The following is a 16,679-nucleotide window of genomic DNA, read 5'->3' as shown; positions in this document are numbered from 1 at the left end:
CCAACTTATATTGTGAAATTAAGTATTGTCATTTGTTTATTTTGACCGTATTTCCGGCCGTTTTTTCCTCCACGTATTCGAGTGCGTGACTACTTGTCTCGTTGCTCGGAATTGCGTGAAGTTGGAATTTGTTTTCTTGCTGCTTTGTCGGCCGTTTTGTACGGCCGTTTTATTTATGCAGTGCAATCTTGCTGCGTACGGTAGGCTTTGTGCTCTCGTTCGTAGTTTTTTGATTGTTCGAGAACTTCGTTTCCGGCCGTGTTTTTCCTCCGCGTGTTCGAGTGAGTGACTACTTGTCTCGTCACTCGGATTTTTGTGAAGTTGAAATTGTTTTCTTGCTGCTTTGTCGGCCGTTTTGTACGACCGTTTTCTTTTTTTTGCAGTACAATCTTGCTGCGTACGGTAGGTTTTATGATATCGTTCGTAGTTTTTTGATTGTTAGAAAACTTTTTTTATCCTTGTTTTCATTGTTACAATTTTTTATTGTTTCGATGCTGGATAAAGGTGCCGGGTTTACGTCGGGGGTCAGCGCATGGATGTTCCTATTTCTATAGATAATGGGAACCCCATGATACCTGTCCCATTTGCCGACATTACAGCCAGACCTCACTATGTGAACTTTGTTTGCACATGGAGTCTGCTGCTTAGGCTCCCATGCCTTTCCAGCTAACTTTCCGCCGGAAGAGGGATTCGTCCTCTTCTTCCGGTAAGGGAAGTAAGCTTTTTAAGACCTCCCTCCTGAAGTTCTGAACCAGAGCGTTCCTGCTGGGGGTGCTCTCGTTCCACCGAGCTCCGCCCTTCAGCAGGGGGTGGCTCCCCCTGTCCAGGTGCGTCCTGGAGTAGGGGGGGGGGGGGGGCAGCCCGACCCTGACTCGGCGCAGTCAAGGGTCGAATTGGCCGGTAGCTCTCGATAGGCGGCGGTGTTACCGTCGGAAAGGGACTTCCGGTCGAGGTCTCTGATTCCTTCAGGGACCTCGGCACGCCAGGTGGCGTCGTTGGTGGGGGCCGCTTTGACTCCGGAACTGTGCCTTCGGGTATAGGTTCAGGGGACTTTTTGTCAGGATTGTCTGTGGCTACGGGGATTAGTGACACTTGAGTTCACTAATCCTGGTGTCAGCGCGGGGTCTGTTTTCCCACCCTCACAGGCTTCTGGCTCTGGGACTTCCGTCCCAATCCAGATTTCCCAGTGCAGGGTTTCCCAGGGGGTTTTCCTCCAAGGGTTTGGGGCTTCAGGCCAGGAGTCCGGTTTCCGGTCTCCCTTTCCCCCGGGCTCAGGGAGTAGGGGTGCCTGCGGGCACTTATTCCTGGGTCGCCCAGGCCAACCTGCGGATGGTTTTGGGTACCAACAGTTACTCAGCAGTTACGGGCTTAGCCCGTACATGTCTGGGTTTCCACCTGGTGGGAGTGGCGGTTCATCCTGGTCCTTTGGACAGGATGTCCAGCCCCAGACTCAGGCAGGCCATCTTGGCCAGTTCTGGGGTCACTCCCGGCCCGCTGGACTGTTCCCATTCCCTCAGGGGTTTGGGTTTTTACCCCATGGGTCTTCACTCGTGGAACCCATAGGGGTTGGTCTCTCCTCTAGGAGATGTTATAGCAGTGCGGAATCCCCCCAATGTTCTGCTACTTCGGGGGCCTTGTTGGCCGGTCCTATAAAGGTTTGCCAGACCTTAAGGACTTCCGCCTCCAGCGCGGACCCGTCGGTCTCCTGTTCCCAGGGGTCGGCTTCGGGTCTCCGACCCAAGCCTACAGCTACAGCTGTTGGTCGCGCTGCGTCCAAATGCCATAAAGAGGAGTTCCCCTCTGCGGAGATGGCTCCTCTGGCGGCCCCTGTTCCTCCCAAGGGGACTTCGGTCTCTATTGACGAGGAGATGGACATCGAGGGTGCGGGCTCGGCAGAGGAAGACGATGTCATTCATCTTTCTCCTGGGCCAAGAGGGTTCACAAGGGGAAGATGGCCCTGAGACTGCTGAAGCCGAGGCTCAGCATGTGCTTTCTGGGATGCGGGTCCTCCGGGCAAACATCTCCCGGATTCTCAGGGCGGAGGTTTGCCCACCGCCTCAGCATCGTCGGCGCCTGAATCCACCATCCTTCTGGGTTCCCTGGTGGCTCCTCGGGCTTCCGTTCGCTCAGATCGGTCTCTGCCAGAAGGCAATATCATGTCTTCGGTTCTGGCCACGGCCCGGGCTCCGGTTTTAGAGAAGGACTCCTTCTCTACCCGTGCTCCCGGGTTTGTCGGTCTGCAGCTCAGTGTTGGTGAATTGTCGGAGGCTTCAGCTTCCGACTATGCCACACATGATGGGCAGCTGGCCTCTCAACCAGCACAGCTGGAGTTGAGACAGCTGGCTGCCTGGCCCGGCAAATCAGTGGACCAGGTGGTGCTCGATCCCAAAGAGCACCACAGGATGGAGAGAATGTTGCACCTCTCCATCCAAGTTCTGTCATACATAGACTTCCTGACAGTTTGTCTATACAGGGTATCCGATTTGCCTGAGTGTCGGTTATCCGAGACAGAACAGCCGACATACAGGACACGGCAGCCTTGCAGGTTCTCTGCTCGTCAATGCCGTGTTGGCTAGGCAGTTTTCAGTTCCGAAATTCCGCCCAGTCCAGTAACCCTACCGTTTCCGCTTGTTGAATGCCCCCTTCTAGGGCTCTACCCTGTTCAGGGGAGCTCTTCCTTGGGTTCAGAAGGATATGAAGGAGGACTCGGTCACCTCAGCATTTCTGGTGAAGAGGTTTCAGGCTGAGAAGGCCAGTGCCTCGCAGGGGTCAGTGCCTCCTAAGAAGAAGGCGAAGTCTTCGGCTGCTCAGTTTTCTGCACAGCCCATGTCCCAACCTCACTTCAACGGCAACAAGGGGAAGGGTAGGAAGGGTAAGAAACCTCCTGGGGGCAAGAAGAAGGGTTCCTTACTATTTCTGCTTCTTGGCCGCGAAAGGCGAAGGGTATGGCCGGGTGGACGGTGGTTCTCCTTTCCCGGGCTCATGTCCTTCTCCTGCAGGCTCAGGCTCCGGGTGGGCAGACGATTCTCTGGTCTGGCAGGGGCTCGATCTGCCCCATCCGGAACTCCCTGTGGGCGGACGTCTCTCTGCTTTCCTTTCCTAGTGGCAGGATATTACAGAGGACGCTTGGGCTTTTGTCGGTGGTCAGGGAGGGTCTAGGTATTCCCCTTCTTCAGGATTCGTCCCTCGCCTCCTGGCCGTTTTTGTTTCTTTCCTCCTCCCGGGGATTCAGAAAGGGCACGGGTGCTCCAGGAGGAAGTAGGGACCATGCTGCCAAGGCAGAGATGCCCTTGGGGCTCACGACAGCTCCTTTGGTGTTCACCAAGTTGCTGCTGGTGTTTCCTTCACTCCTGCAGAATAGACGTCCACATCTATTTCGACGACTCCCTCATGCCTCTTTTGGTGTGGGAATCGTTAGTGAAGGACACTCGTCTGGTCCTGAAACTCTTGCTCAGAAGTCAGAGGTTCCTTCATATTAGGACTTCTTCTTCCTGGGGAACCATTTTGACATGGTTCGGGGCTTAGCCCTTCCACCTCTGGAGAAGTTTGAGAAGGTCAGGGCTCTGGCTCTGACTTTCATCACTTGGTCGCTTGTCCAGGTACATTGGTTCCTCAGTTTTCTGGGGTATCTCAACTCCTTGGCATATGTGGTCCCCCTAGGGAGGATTCACATCGGACCTCTCCAGATGTTCCTCCTGTCTGACTGGGTTCCGTCATCCAGGAGGCCTGGATCCCGCTTACCCAGTCGGTCAGGGAGTTCTCTTGCTGGTGGACCATTCAGGAGAACATTTTCCACGGGGTACCTCTGACCAAGCCTATCCCCTCTATGATCCTGTTCATGGACGCGTTCATGACAGGAATGTGAGCTTACCTCGATGGCCAATGCCGCTTGGGGGAGTGGTCTGGCGAACAACTCTCGGAGCACATCAGTGTACTCGAGATGAGACTGTTCATTTGGCTCTGCAGTCCTTTAGGGGTATCCTGCAGTCCAAAGTGTGGCTACCGACAACAGTTGTCGCGTATCTGGAGAGACAGGGGCCACCAGGTCTCATGTCCTGTGTGCCCTCTCCATCCACATCCATCTTCTCTGCCAGGACATGCAGTTGACCATAGCGGTCAAGCATCTTTCTGGCAGGCTGAGTGTGTTGGTGGCCACTCTCCAGGCGCCACCAGCCGGTGTTGACGGAATGGCAGCTGTGTCCCTTGATTTTCAAGGGGAATTGTCAGGCATGGGACAGACCTATTATAGACCTGTTTGCCACTTCCCTGAACAACCAGCTGCTAACCTTCGTCTCCCCGGTCCCAGACCGTAAGGCGTGGGCTGTGGACGCCCTTTCTCTGGAATAGGAAGGGACGTATGCATATGCATTCCCTCCCTTCAACCTGGTGGGCAGGGTTCTACAGAAGTTCTGGGAGCATCACTGCTCCTTACTTCTGAGAGCCCCTCTGTGGCCGAGGCAAGCTTGGTTTCAGGAGCTCTTGTCGTTTCTGGTGGAGGAGCCCTTGGCTCTCCCCACCAGACCGAATCTCCTTCGCCAGCCTTGGCCCAGAACGACACACTCTTGACCAGAGATCCTTCACCTTCACGCGCTGAGGCTATCTCTGGAAGCCACGCCAAGGCAGGCTTTTCTCAAGAGGTGTCAGATTGCATTGAGCAATCAATCAGGGCTTCCTCTTCTGCCGTCTACCAGTCACGTTGGATGATCTTCTGTGATTGGTGTGTCGGCAAGGAAGCTTATTCATTCGAAGCCTCTGCATTTGATTGCGGAATTCCTAATCTCTCTGTTTAGGTACCGCTATCTGCCACCTGGCACTATTGCTGGCTATCGTACAGCTATTGCCAGAGTTCTTGCTTGTTATGGCAGGAAGGAGATCGGTTAGTCCTCCTCTCTTTCTGCCCTAATCAGAGGCTTTGCTATGAATAGAGTTGTTTTTAGCGAAGAATCAGGTTCCGGGGTTCTCGCACGATCCCATCAGGATCCTGGCTGTGACTAGCTCGGAGGAGCGAGATAGGTTGCTTTGTCCTTGTTGGGCTCTTAGGTTTTATCTTGATAAAACCAGGGGGGGGGCGGGGCTCTCGATCCCGTCTGTTTTGCCCATTAAACAGGGGCAACGAGATATCTCCTCCCAGTCGGTTTCCAGGTGGGTTTGCCAGGTGATTTAGTATGCTTACGAGCATTTTGATGATCTGGCTCGGGCGAGAGCGAAAGCGCGGTCTCACGAGGTCAGGGCCCTTGCTTCATCCTGGGCCCTTCTCTCAATGAGTCCTCCTTTCAGGAGGTCATGTCTGCAGTATTCTGGCAGGGCAGGGATACCTTAACAGATTTTTATCTGTGATCCCTAGCTTCCCACTCAGAAGGCCTGTATTCATTGGGACCTTTGGTGGTGGCATAGTCAGTGGCTGGGCCTCCTCGTTAGCCCCGGGCCATGTCTTTCCGTACGGCGGCATGTGGGTACACCTGCTCTTTCACAGAGAGGTCCCTTCCTTCACTTTAGCACTCTGTTCTCCCTCCCTACTACTTTGGTTGTGCTGAAGGGGCTGCCTGGCTTCTAGTCACCACTACGGTAAGACGAATTCGCATACTAAAGTTATGGTAATTATTACTGAAATGAAATTGAGGTTTTTTAATGTAAAACCAATTTTCATGATGTAATACTTACCATAACTTTATGGAGTCCCACCCTATCCTCCCCTCTTCCTTATCTGCCTGGCTGCCCCTCTGTGGAGTTTACGCCATAAAGGTTATTAGAGGAAGGGAGATCACTCTGCGTTCCTGCCGTGATGGCTCATGGATCGTAGGGAGGGCGGGATTGTTTTTCTTTTGAATCTTTTGTTGTTGGGATACAAAGATGGGTGTAGGTACTGTATTTGCATACTAAAGTTATGGTAAGTATTACATCATGAAAATTGGTTTTACATTAAAAAACCTCAATTTTGATTTGACCCTGAGGGGTCCAGGGACAAGTCCCCAAAGGGGAAGTTGCTTAAATTAGATTTTAAACCCTACTCCTCCTTTCAGCCTTGGTAGATTTCAACAAGCTTTGGCCCAATTCATCAGTTAGGGTAAGCAATTATTTCTTAAATTCAGGGACTTTGGGACGGGGCCTCAAAAGGGAAAATAATACAAAATTTTGCTTCAAAACGCTACTCCTTTTTTACACTTGAATGGATTTCAACCAAATTTGGTGTGAAATATGTGTAAAGTTCATTTGCAAACATATGTTAAATGTTTCACTGACAATCTTGACAAATTGCCTTCCATTGTCTCTTATATCTACAAACTTTGGTCAACATAATGGTTACCACATCGTAAGAAAGGGTGCAGCTTATATCCTGGGGTGTCTTATTTGTGGATCAAATCGAAAAATAGCCCTGAAAATACAGTAACAACCACAAGTTTGTGTTACCTGTTTCTACCACAGTGAAAAAAAGGCTGTTTCAAATTTGAATTGACATTTTCTGTACCAACATATATTTCATTTAAATTAGTCGGGGCATAATTATATGACCTGTAGTGAAATACCACTAATTAATATGTGAAAATATTATAACTTATTAGAATTTGTAACAAGCTGTTAATTAGTTATCCTAAAATCAATAAGGTGAAGTGTCCTTATGTTCAAAGTTCGACTTCATAACCAATCAAAGGATCACAAGGTCATATACCACGAGTGGTAGATATTAATATCATGTACCCTGGCACTCTCAGCACATTTACACAATGATCTGAGAGTGGAATCACAATGTTTTGTGGAAGAAACATATTTTGTGGTGGATTTAATTCCACTGACTGTCATGTTAGAAATAAAAAAATCACTGAGAGAAGAAACTCGCGTATCCATTGTTGTTCTGATCAGGAGTTGGTTAACTCAGGCAACATTTAATCAGTAATTGATATCTTTTGAATTCTGTGTACTTGATTGACAGACTAGGAAATTATGGAGCTGTTCTGTATAGATTTTTAGGTCATCTGTTTTTTATTGCTATTTATTGCTGATTCCATTGCTAATGTGTATTGTCCGTCATCGTTTGCTGTTCCTCATTGGCCATTAGCCATTCTCTGTCAGTACCCTTTACCTTTAAAACAATACTCCTGCTTAATGCCATGGTGGATTTCAACCACATGATTTGAAACATTATTAGGGGTGGGGAATCATTTCTTTATCCAGAAATTTGATTCAACCCTTAGGGACTTGGGGATGGGCCCCCAAAAGGGGAGTTAGACATTTACTTTGCTTCAGAATGATATACTTTTCCTGAATGCTTTAATTGATTTTATTCGAATTTTGTCTAATATCATTACAGGTTTACAAATAATTTTTAGATTCAGAAATTTGATTCAACCCCTAGGGACTTGGTGGGAGAGGGCGAGGATTTTGTCTGAAACAGCAGTAGATTTAGGCAATTAATTCTTAAATTCAGAAAGTTGATAGGAACCCTAGGGACTTAGGGACGGGGCCCCAAATTAGGAATTTTGTCAATATTTTGCTGCAGAACACTACTCTTCCTTAATGCTTGAATGGATTTCAACCAAACATGGTCTGAAATATCATTGAGGTTGGAGAATCATTTCCTAAATTCAGAAAGTTTATTTGACTATAAGGGACCAAGGGATGAGGCTCCAAAAAGGGAAGTTAGACAATATTTTGCTTCAAAATGCTACTCATTCTTAATGCCAGGGTAGATTTCAACCAACTTTGATCTGAAACATTGCTGCAATTGAGTTATGGCTTCTTAAACTCAGACAGCTGAGTTCACCCCTAGGGACCTGGGGACATGGCCCCAAATGGGAAAGTTAGTCAATTATTTTGCTCCAAAACACTACGATGGATTGTTAGATGAATGTTAAGAGCCTTGGTCCTCTTGTTTACAAAAATTGTCTTGAAATGTTTGTAATGCTATATTGTACGTATATGTGGAGACTATTTAAAGATCAGTTTACAATGTAGAAACATTGATAGCTTTAAGGCCCACTCGATTCCGTTCAACAAGATGGAGGTCCTGGTTTTTCTAGACAATATCCATAAAACACTTCCGAAGTTTGGAAGTTTTGTAAATATTACTTAGTGTAAGATGAAGTGAGATACTTTCATATTGTTTATTTCAATTTAACTTCTGTCAAAAATATGTCAATTTCAATTACACCATGTTATATGTCAGTGTTGCTCTGGGGTCTCCCAATAACAGAGTTAAAACATGAGTATTAGCGAGGTACCCAGAATCCTCAGAACTATATATAAACTCTAATGCAGTTTTACAACATTTGTTTAAACAGTAGATTATTCATTTCTGAAGTAAAGACAAACCTGCTGATCTTTTTTTGTTTTTTAATGGGTCTTAACCTATTTTACGTGAGTAAGTGTGTCTGACAGGTTTTAGTATGATCTGTATTGGTTGTGTTTGCAGTGTATCTTGTTGACATATGGAACATCATTGAGGCTTTCCGGGAGAATGGCCTGAACACTCTGGAGCCGGAGTCTGAGCTGAATGGGTCGCGGGTGGAGTCTGTGTTGTCCAGTATATTCTGTCACCTGAACAAACGTCTACCGTCCCCACAACAGGTGGACAATGACCAATGTATACAGATGTTACTTAGTTGGCTCATCAATGCTTACGACAGGTAAAAATCTCTTATCTTTGGTCTTAACATAGGAAAGGTAACTAAGGGTATTTATCTTTATCATTTGATTACATGAAATCAAACTGTTAATACCATTTAGGACAGGTAACCATGAAATCAAACTGTTAATACAATTTAGGACAGGTAACCATGAAATCAAACTATAAAAACCATTTAGGACAGGTAACCATGAAATCAAACTGTTAATACCATTTAGGACAGGTAACCATGAAATCAAACTATAAAAACCATTTAGGACAGCTAACCATGAAATCAAACTGTTAATACCATTTAGGACAGGTAACCATGAAATCAAACTGTTAATACCATTTAGAACAGGTAACCATGAAATCAAACTGTTAATACCATTTAGGACAGGTAACCATGAAATCAAACTGTTAATACCATTTAGGACAGGTAACCATGAAATCAAACTGTTAATACCATTTAGGACAGGTAACCATGAAATCAAACTGTTAATACCATTTAGGACAGGTAACCATGAAATCAAACTGTTAATACCATTTAGGACAGGTAACCATGAAATCAAACTGTTAATACCATTTAGGACAGGTAACCATGAAATCAAACTGTTAATACCATTTAGGACAGGTAACCATGAAATCAAACTGTTAATACCATATAGGACAGGTAACCATGAAATCAAACTGTTAATACCATTTAGGACAGGTAACCATGAAATCAAACTGTTAATACCATTTAGGACAGGTAACCATGAAATCAAACTGTTAATACCATTTAGGACAGGTAACCATGAAATCAAACTGTTAATACCATTTAGGACAGGTAACCATGAAAACAAACTATTAATACCATTTAGGACAGGTAACCATGAAAACAAACTGTTAATACGATTTAGGACAGGTAACCATGAAATCAAAATATATATACAAATAGTAGAGATAATCCTGGAATCAACAAATCTACACCATCAAGGAAAGCTTGACGAGGAATTGAGGTAGTTTGATGTAGGATCCCTTTATATTGTCTTTGAATATTTTGTGACATTTTCAGTATGGTAGTGGCCATGTGACTTTACTTTTGTTTTTTGATAGTGCTGGCCGAGGGCGAATTCGAGTGTTTTGCCTGAAAGTAGCATTGTCCCATATGTGTGCTGGAAAACTGATGGACAAGCTGCGCTGTAAGTGGGAACAAGTCTGCTAGTGTCACTTACCTACCAATCATGTCCTTGATGGGACACCTCATAATAAATGTGTACACTTCAAATACCTGTGTACACCTCCTAATACCTGTATACACCTCCAAATACCTGTATACACCTCCTAATACCTGTATACACCCAATACCTGTGAACATCTCCTACTACCTGTGTACACCTCCTAATACCTGTATACACCTCCTAATACCTGTGTACACCTCCTAATACCTATGTACACTCCTAATACCTGTATACACCTCCTAATACCTGTGTACACCTCCTTATACCTGTATACACCTCCAAATACCTATGTACACCTCCTCATACCTGTATACACCTTATACCTGTATATACCTCCAAATACCTATGTATACCTCCTAATACCTGTATACACCTCCTAATACCAGTATACACCTCCTAATACCTGTATACACCTCCTAATACCTGTATACACCTCCTAATACCTGTATACACCTCCTTATACCTGTATATACCTCCAAATACCTATGTATACCTCCTAATACCTGTATACACCTCCTAATACCTGTATACACCTCCTTATACCTGTATACACCTCCTAATACCTGTATACACCTCCTTATACCTGTATACACCTCCTTATACCTGTATACACCTCCTAATACCTGTATACACCTCCTAATACCTGTATACACCTCCTTATACATGTATATACCTCCTAATACCTGTATACACCTCCTAATACCAGTATAAACCTCCTAATACCTGTATACACCTCCTAATACCTGTATACACCTCCAAATACCTGTGTACACCTCCTAATACCTGTATACACCTCCTAATGCCTGTATACACCTCCTAATACCTGTATACACCCAATACCTGTGAACATCTCCTACTACCTGTGTACACCTCCTAATACCTGTATACACCTCCTAATACCTGTGTACACCTCCTAATACCTATGTACACTCCTAATACCTGTATACACCTCCTAATACCTGTGTACATCTCCTAATACCTGTATACACCTCTTAATACCAGTATACCTCCTAATACCTGTATACACCTCCTAATACCTGTGTACACCTCCTAATACCAGTATACACCACCTAATACCTGTGTACACCTCCTAATACCTATGTACACTCCTATTACTTATATACACCTCTTAAAGCCCCAATATACGTAAAAATCACTATAAAAAACAAACTTTATCTTATTTTCCCCGTAATATATGTAACAAAACAAATACTTTCCTTTAATAAAAGAAAATAAAACTGACTTTTTTCAATTTAAATAAAAATTGAAAAAATCGGAAAATAAACAATGTGGGACCCACAATAATTCATACATTACCGCTCGTAGCGATGACATTGTGCATGCACATATTCCGCGTGTGTAAACATGGCAGAAACAGTACAGACGTTCACCAGTCGCTTCCTTTTTTTCCGATCATACATCAGGCCAGTTCTGAATTCTTACGTTATAATTGTGCGTCGTATCGTTTCTAAACTAATTATTCCTTCTAATAATTTCCCAAAAACACAGGAATACCTCAAGTCTACAACAAGACTTCGCAAACAATGCTTGTAAACAAAAACTTACCAAAGACATATCTGCATGTGCTTCCTCTATAAGTAGAAACCTCAACTGTCGCGAGATCAGGTCATGAACTTTCCGACGTGGTTCGGCAACAATCGTAATTTCGATGGCGGCGTGTTTAAAATGGAGGTGTGTTTACAAATAGCGAGTTTCAACTGCTCATATATCAATACTTTATGCACAAAGTCATGGTAACTATTGTTTGAATAACTTAATTTTAACTACATCTTAGAGAATATCTCAATAATTATGTGTGATTCTACACTAAATTTTTGGTGAATGTTACATATATTGGGGCTTTAATACCTATGTACACTTAATACCTGTGTACACCTCCTAAAACATGTGTACACCTCCTAATACCTTTGTACACCTCCAAATACCTATGTACACCTCCTAATCTCCTAATACCTGTGTACACCTCCTAATACCTGTGTACACCTCCTAATACATGTGTACACCTCCTAATACCTATGTACACCTCCTAATATATGTGTACACCTCCTAATACCTGTGTACACCACCTAATACATGTGTACACCTCCTAATACCTGTGTACACCTCCTAATACCTGTGTACACCTCCTAATATATGTGGACACCTCCTAATACCTGTGTACACCTCCTGATACATGTGTACACCTCCTAATACCTGTGTACACCTCCTAATACCTGTGTACACCTCCTGATACATGTGTACACCTCCTAATACTTGTGTACACCTCCTGATACATGTGTACACCTCCTGATACATGTGTACACCTCCTGATACATGTGTACACCTCCTGATACATGTGTACACCTCCTTATACCTGTGTACACCTCCTAATACCTGTGTACACCTCCTAATATATGTGGACACCTCCTAATACCTGTGTACACCTCCTGATACATGTGTACACCTCCTAATACCTGTGTACACCTCCTAATACCTGTGTACACCTCCTAATACCTGTGTACACCTCCTGATACATGTGTACACCTCCTTATACCTGTGTACACCTCCTAATACCTGTGTACACCTCCTAATATATGTGGACACCTCCTAATACCTGTGTACACCTCCTGATACATGTGTACACCTCCTAATACCTGTGTACACCTCCTAATACCTGTGTACACCACCTAATACCTGTGTACACCTCCTGATACATGTGTAGACCTCCTAATACCTGTGTACACCTCCTAATACCTGTGTACACCTCCTGATACATGTGTACACCTCCTAATACCTGTGTACACCTCCTAATACCTGTGTACACCTCCTAATACCTGTGTACACCTCCTGATACATGTGTACACCTCCTAATACCTGTGTACACCTCCTAATATATGTGTACACCTCCTAATACCTGTGTACACCTCCTAATACATGTGTACACCTCCTAATACCTGTGTACACCTCCTAATACCTGTGTACACCTCCTGATACATGTGTACACCTCCTAATACTTGTGTACACCTCCTGATACATGTGTACACCTCCTTATACCTGTGTACACCTCCTAATACCTGTGTACACCTCCTAATACATGTGTACACCTCCTAATACATGTGTACACCTCCTAATACATGTGTACACCTCCTAATACCTGTGTACACCTCCTAATACATGTGTACACCTCCTAATACATGTGTACACTCCATACTTTTGGCTGTTATATACTACATGTACTGGTTCCATAGTCAAAATCTTGATCTTTATGTTTTAGACTTGAATTTAAGAGATAAATTTAAGAGTAAAGATAATGTACAAACTTGTTTATAACAGCCACACCTTAAAGTGCAAATCCTTCCTAGATTAAATGAAAAAGTTAAAACCTAACACCAACTTGTTTATACTTTAATTTTTCTTTTGTTTGGTTTCAACAAATTACAACAACAGTGCCAAGAAGATTTACCTACTATTTTCAAAATCCTGTATAATTACAGATAGTCACATCGTGAACACTTCTGTCATTGAAAAACACATTAAGCTTTTTGTTGCTGTAATTGCTTCTAAATTTAATTTGTGGTTATTGTACATGGAAAGGATTAGGCCATATCTGATGTGAGTGTGAGTCACACCCACGTGTTGCCATGGAAACGCGGCCCCATTAGCATGGGTTTAATTAAACAATGGATGAGTATCTGACTGTGCACTGCCTTAAATGATGTCATGAGGTGTTTTCATATGACACAGATTTATCACATTGGTCTTTTCCTTTAAGTTCAAAGAGAAACCCATTTTTCCATTTTCCGTTTTCTTTGTCCTTGCTACAGCTTCTGACATGGATACATTTTTCACAGATTCGAGTTTGATATGACAAAGATTTGTTATCTATTGTACCTTTGCTGTTTCCAGATAAAAACACAAATCAGATTGAAGTTGTAACTTAGTATGGGGATGATGTCAAGAATCTCCAAACCATGTTTAGTTGTAGCAGGTGTCATACGTTATACAGAAGTCATTTACTCTGTGTATAAGGCAAATGATAAAGTCATACATATGATATAGGGTAGGAATTTAGCTTATGTCATAAATAGTCCTATGTTTTTTATCCGTACATGTTACAGCAGTCTGTGTCAGCATACAATATGAAGATATAGAAATATTTCCTGTAAGGTTGGAAAGATAGTCCTGATTTCGTTTTCATTTTGGAATAATACAACTCATGTTTTAGCTTATTTTTTAGCTATAAAATTAGTGAAAGAATCACTGAAATCATGCATAGTTAAATGCTAAAAATTAAGATCAGAAAATGTTTAAAAGAATGGAGCTCATCAGAAACGTTTTCTGTTTCTGTGAAAATATGGCATTCTGTTTTAGTTAACCATTTGATATAGTTTGGCCAAAACCTTCTGAATACATTGTATTTACTATTACAGACATATTTACTCAGTTGTCGGACTCCAGTGGCTACCTAAACCGACAACGATTTGAGGACTACCTACGAGACCTATTAACACTCCCAACAGCTGTGTTTGAGGGACCATCATTTGGGTACAATGAGATGGCCTCCCGGGCCTGCTTCGATGGTGTGAGTATGCACAACTCAATGTATAGAGAAATATACATATGTACACCAACGTACAAGACAGTTACAGTTACGACAGCTGTAGGATCAAAAGTTATTATTAACATGTGTTTTGCCGGTAACTCAGGTGACAGTGCCCAAAGTACTGTTTTACAAGTACATTTTTCTATTATCATTTTAAATTTATCATTCACTTGCCATTGATGGAAACAGCTGTGTAACAGGTTTTATTTGATCACAGCCTAATTCCTTCATTTGGTCTTAAAACTAGAGTGTCAGATTTTAGCAAAGTCATAACTTTACCTTGGAAGATCAGGAACTGCAATTAAATTTTGCTGGTTCCTGCAGTCTGAGATTCATTATAGCAACAATTCAAGCCTGGAAAAAACCAGTCATACATTATTAGAAAAGTTTTGCTTTAGTTGTAATAAAAGTAAATGCTGCAAAAACCAAATCAATTTTTGATGGATATCTATGACTTGAGGTATGAGAGCATACTACCTGTTGATTACAGGTGAGACTTACATGAAAAATTCAGTTTATGACCAGCTCCATGTTTAAGACTGTGTTTATGATCAGCTACATGTTGCGTTATTCATGTGATGACCTGATTTGGCTGTTGTAGAGTGTGATGTAATTATCAGGCATACCTGACTTTCACCTGTGTTGGGTTTGATCCTCACCCTAGGCCTGCCTGGTCAATGAGAGCTCTATACACCTGTATATATCAGGAATGTTTACCTGTCAGCTTACTTGTAGGTCACAACAAACACTATATTGATTCAGAATCTGGCTTTGTAGAATCAGCTTCCTATGAATGTTTGATGTTTGGCTCTTCTTGATCCTGCATCTTCTCTCCATTATCTGTCCTTGTCTTATCAAGGCTAATGTGTGCAGTACACAGGGTGAATATATTCATCACAGTCATGGTTGACAGAATCTGTATATATAAAGGGTAATCTCTCTGAGCATGCACTATAAAATGTCATAGCAAGATATCCTTATGGTTATGGGTTTTAATATTAATGTGACAGTAGCCTTTGGATCTGTGTTAGATATCGCTGAGATTATTAGCTGTGAAATATGAGGTGAGATATCCTTGTCGCATTAGCCTTTGGATCTGTGACAGATATCGCTGAGATTATTAGCTGTGAAATATGAGGTAAGATATCCTTATCGCATTAGCCTTTGGATCCGTGACAGATATCGCTGAGATTATTAGCTGTGAAATATGAGGTAAGATATCCTTGTCGCATTAGCCTTTGGATCTGTGTTAGATATCGCTGAGATTATTAGCTGTGAAATATGAGGTGAGATATCCTTGTCACATTAGCCTTTGGATCTGTGACAGATATCGCTGAGATTATTAGCTGTGAAATATGAGGTGAGATATCCTTGTCACATTAGCCTTTGGATCTGTGACAGATATCGCTGAGATTATTAGCTGTGAAATATGAGGTGAGATATCCTTGTCGCATTAGCCTTTGGATCTGTGTGAGATATCGCTGAGATTATTAGCTGTGAAATATGAGGTGAGATATCCTTGTCGCATTAGCCTTTGGATCTGTGTGAGATATCGCTGAGATTATTAGCTGTGAAATATGAGGTGAGATATCCTTGTCGCATTAGCCTTTGGATCTGTGACAGATATCGCTGAGATTATTAGCTGTGAAATATGAGGTGAGATATCCTTGTCGCATTAGCCTTTGGATCTGTGTTAGATATCGCTGAGATTATTAGCTGTGAAATATGAGGTGAGATATCCTTTGGATTCAGAACTATGAGATGTGATGGCAGATTTCCTTGTGATTATGAAATGTGAAATGTGAGGTGAGATATCCCTCGGAATTCAGAAATGTGTGATTTGATGATATTTATGGCAGATATTCTTATAATTATTATGTGTAAGATATGAGATATATACCTTTTGTCCTGGATTATGTGATATGATGGCAGATTTCCCAGTAACTATGATCTGAGTGATATGATGAGGTATATACACAGAGTGCTAAACTATGTGATATGATGACGTATATACACAGGGTGCTGATCTCAGTGATATGATGAGGTATATACACAGGGTCCTGATCTCAGTGATATGATGAGGTATATACACAGGGTCCTGAGATATGTGATATGATGAGATATATACACAGGGTCCTGAGATATGTGATATGATGAGGTATATACACAGGGTCCTGAGATATGTGATATGATGAGATATATACACAGGGTCCTGATCTCAGTGATATGATGAGGTATATACACAGGGTCCTGA

The 16,679-nt window shown here is 42.9% G+C and overlaps 1 protein-coding gene across 1 annotated transcript in view; it reads left to right on the top strand.

Moving 5' to 3' along the window:
* Positions 1–16,679, top strand: part of LOC132565097 (dystrobrevin beta-like) — an 81,999-nt gene that overhangs the window by 10,920 nt on the left and 54,400 nt on the right. Inside the window, exons 4-6 of the mRNA XM_060229703.1 lie at positions 8,408–8,621; positions 9,698–9,783; positions 14,253–14,404. Of these exons, the coding sequence (XP_060085686.1) occupies positions 8,408–8,621; positions 9,698–9,783; positions 14,253–14,404 (452 nt within the window). The remainder of the gene's footprint in view (positions 1–8,407; positions 8,622–9,697; positions 9,784–14,252; positions 14,405–16,679) is intronic.

This window comes from Ylistrum balloti, unplaced genomic scaffold (assembly GCF_031769215.1).
Source record: "Ylistrum balloti isolate Yb309-2 unplaced genomic scaffold, AGI_CSIRO_Ybal_v1 Utg369690, whole genome shotgun sequence".
Taxonomy (NCBI): Eukaryota; Metazoa; Mollusca; class Bivalvia; order Pectinida; family Pectinidae; genus Ylistrum; species Ylistrum balloti.
The sequence above is the reverse complement of the archived record's forward strand: the minus strand, read 5'-3'. Positions and strand labels throughout refer to the sequence as shown.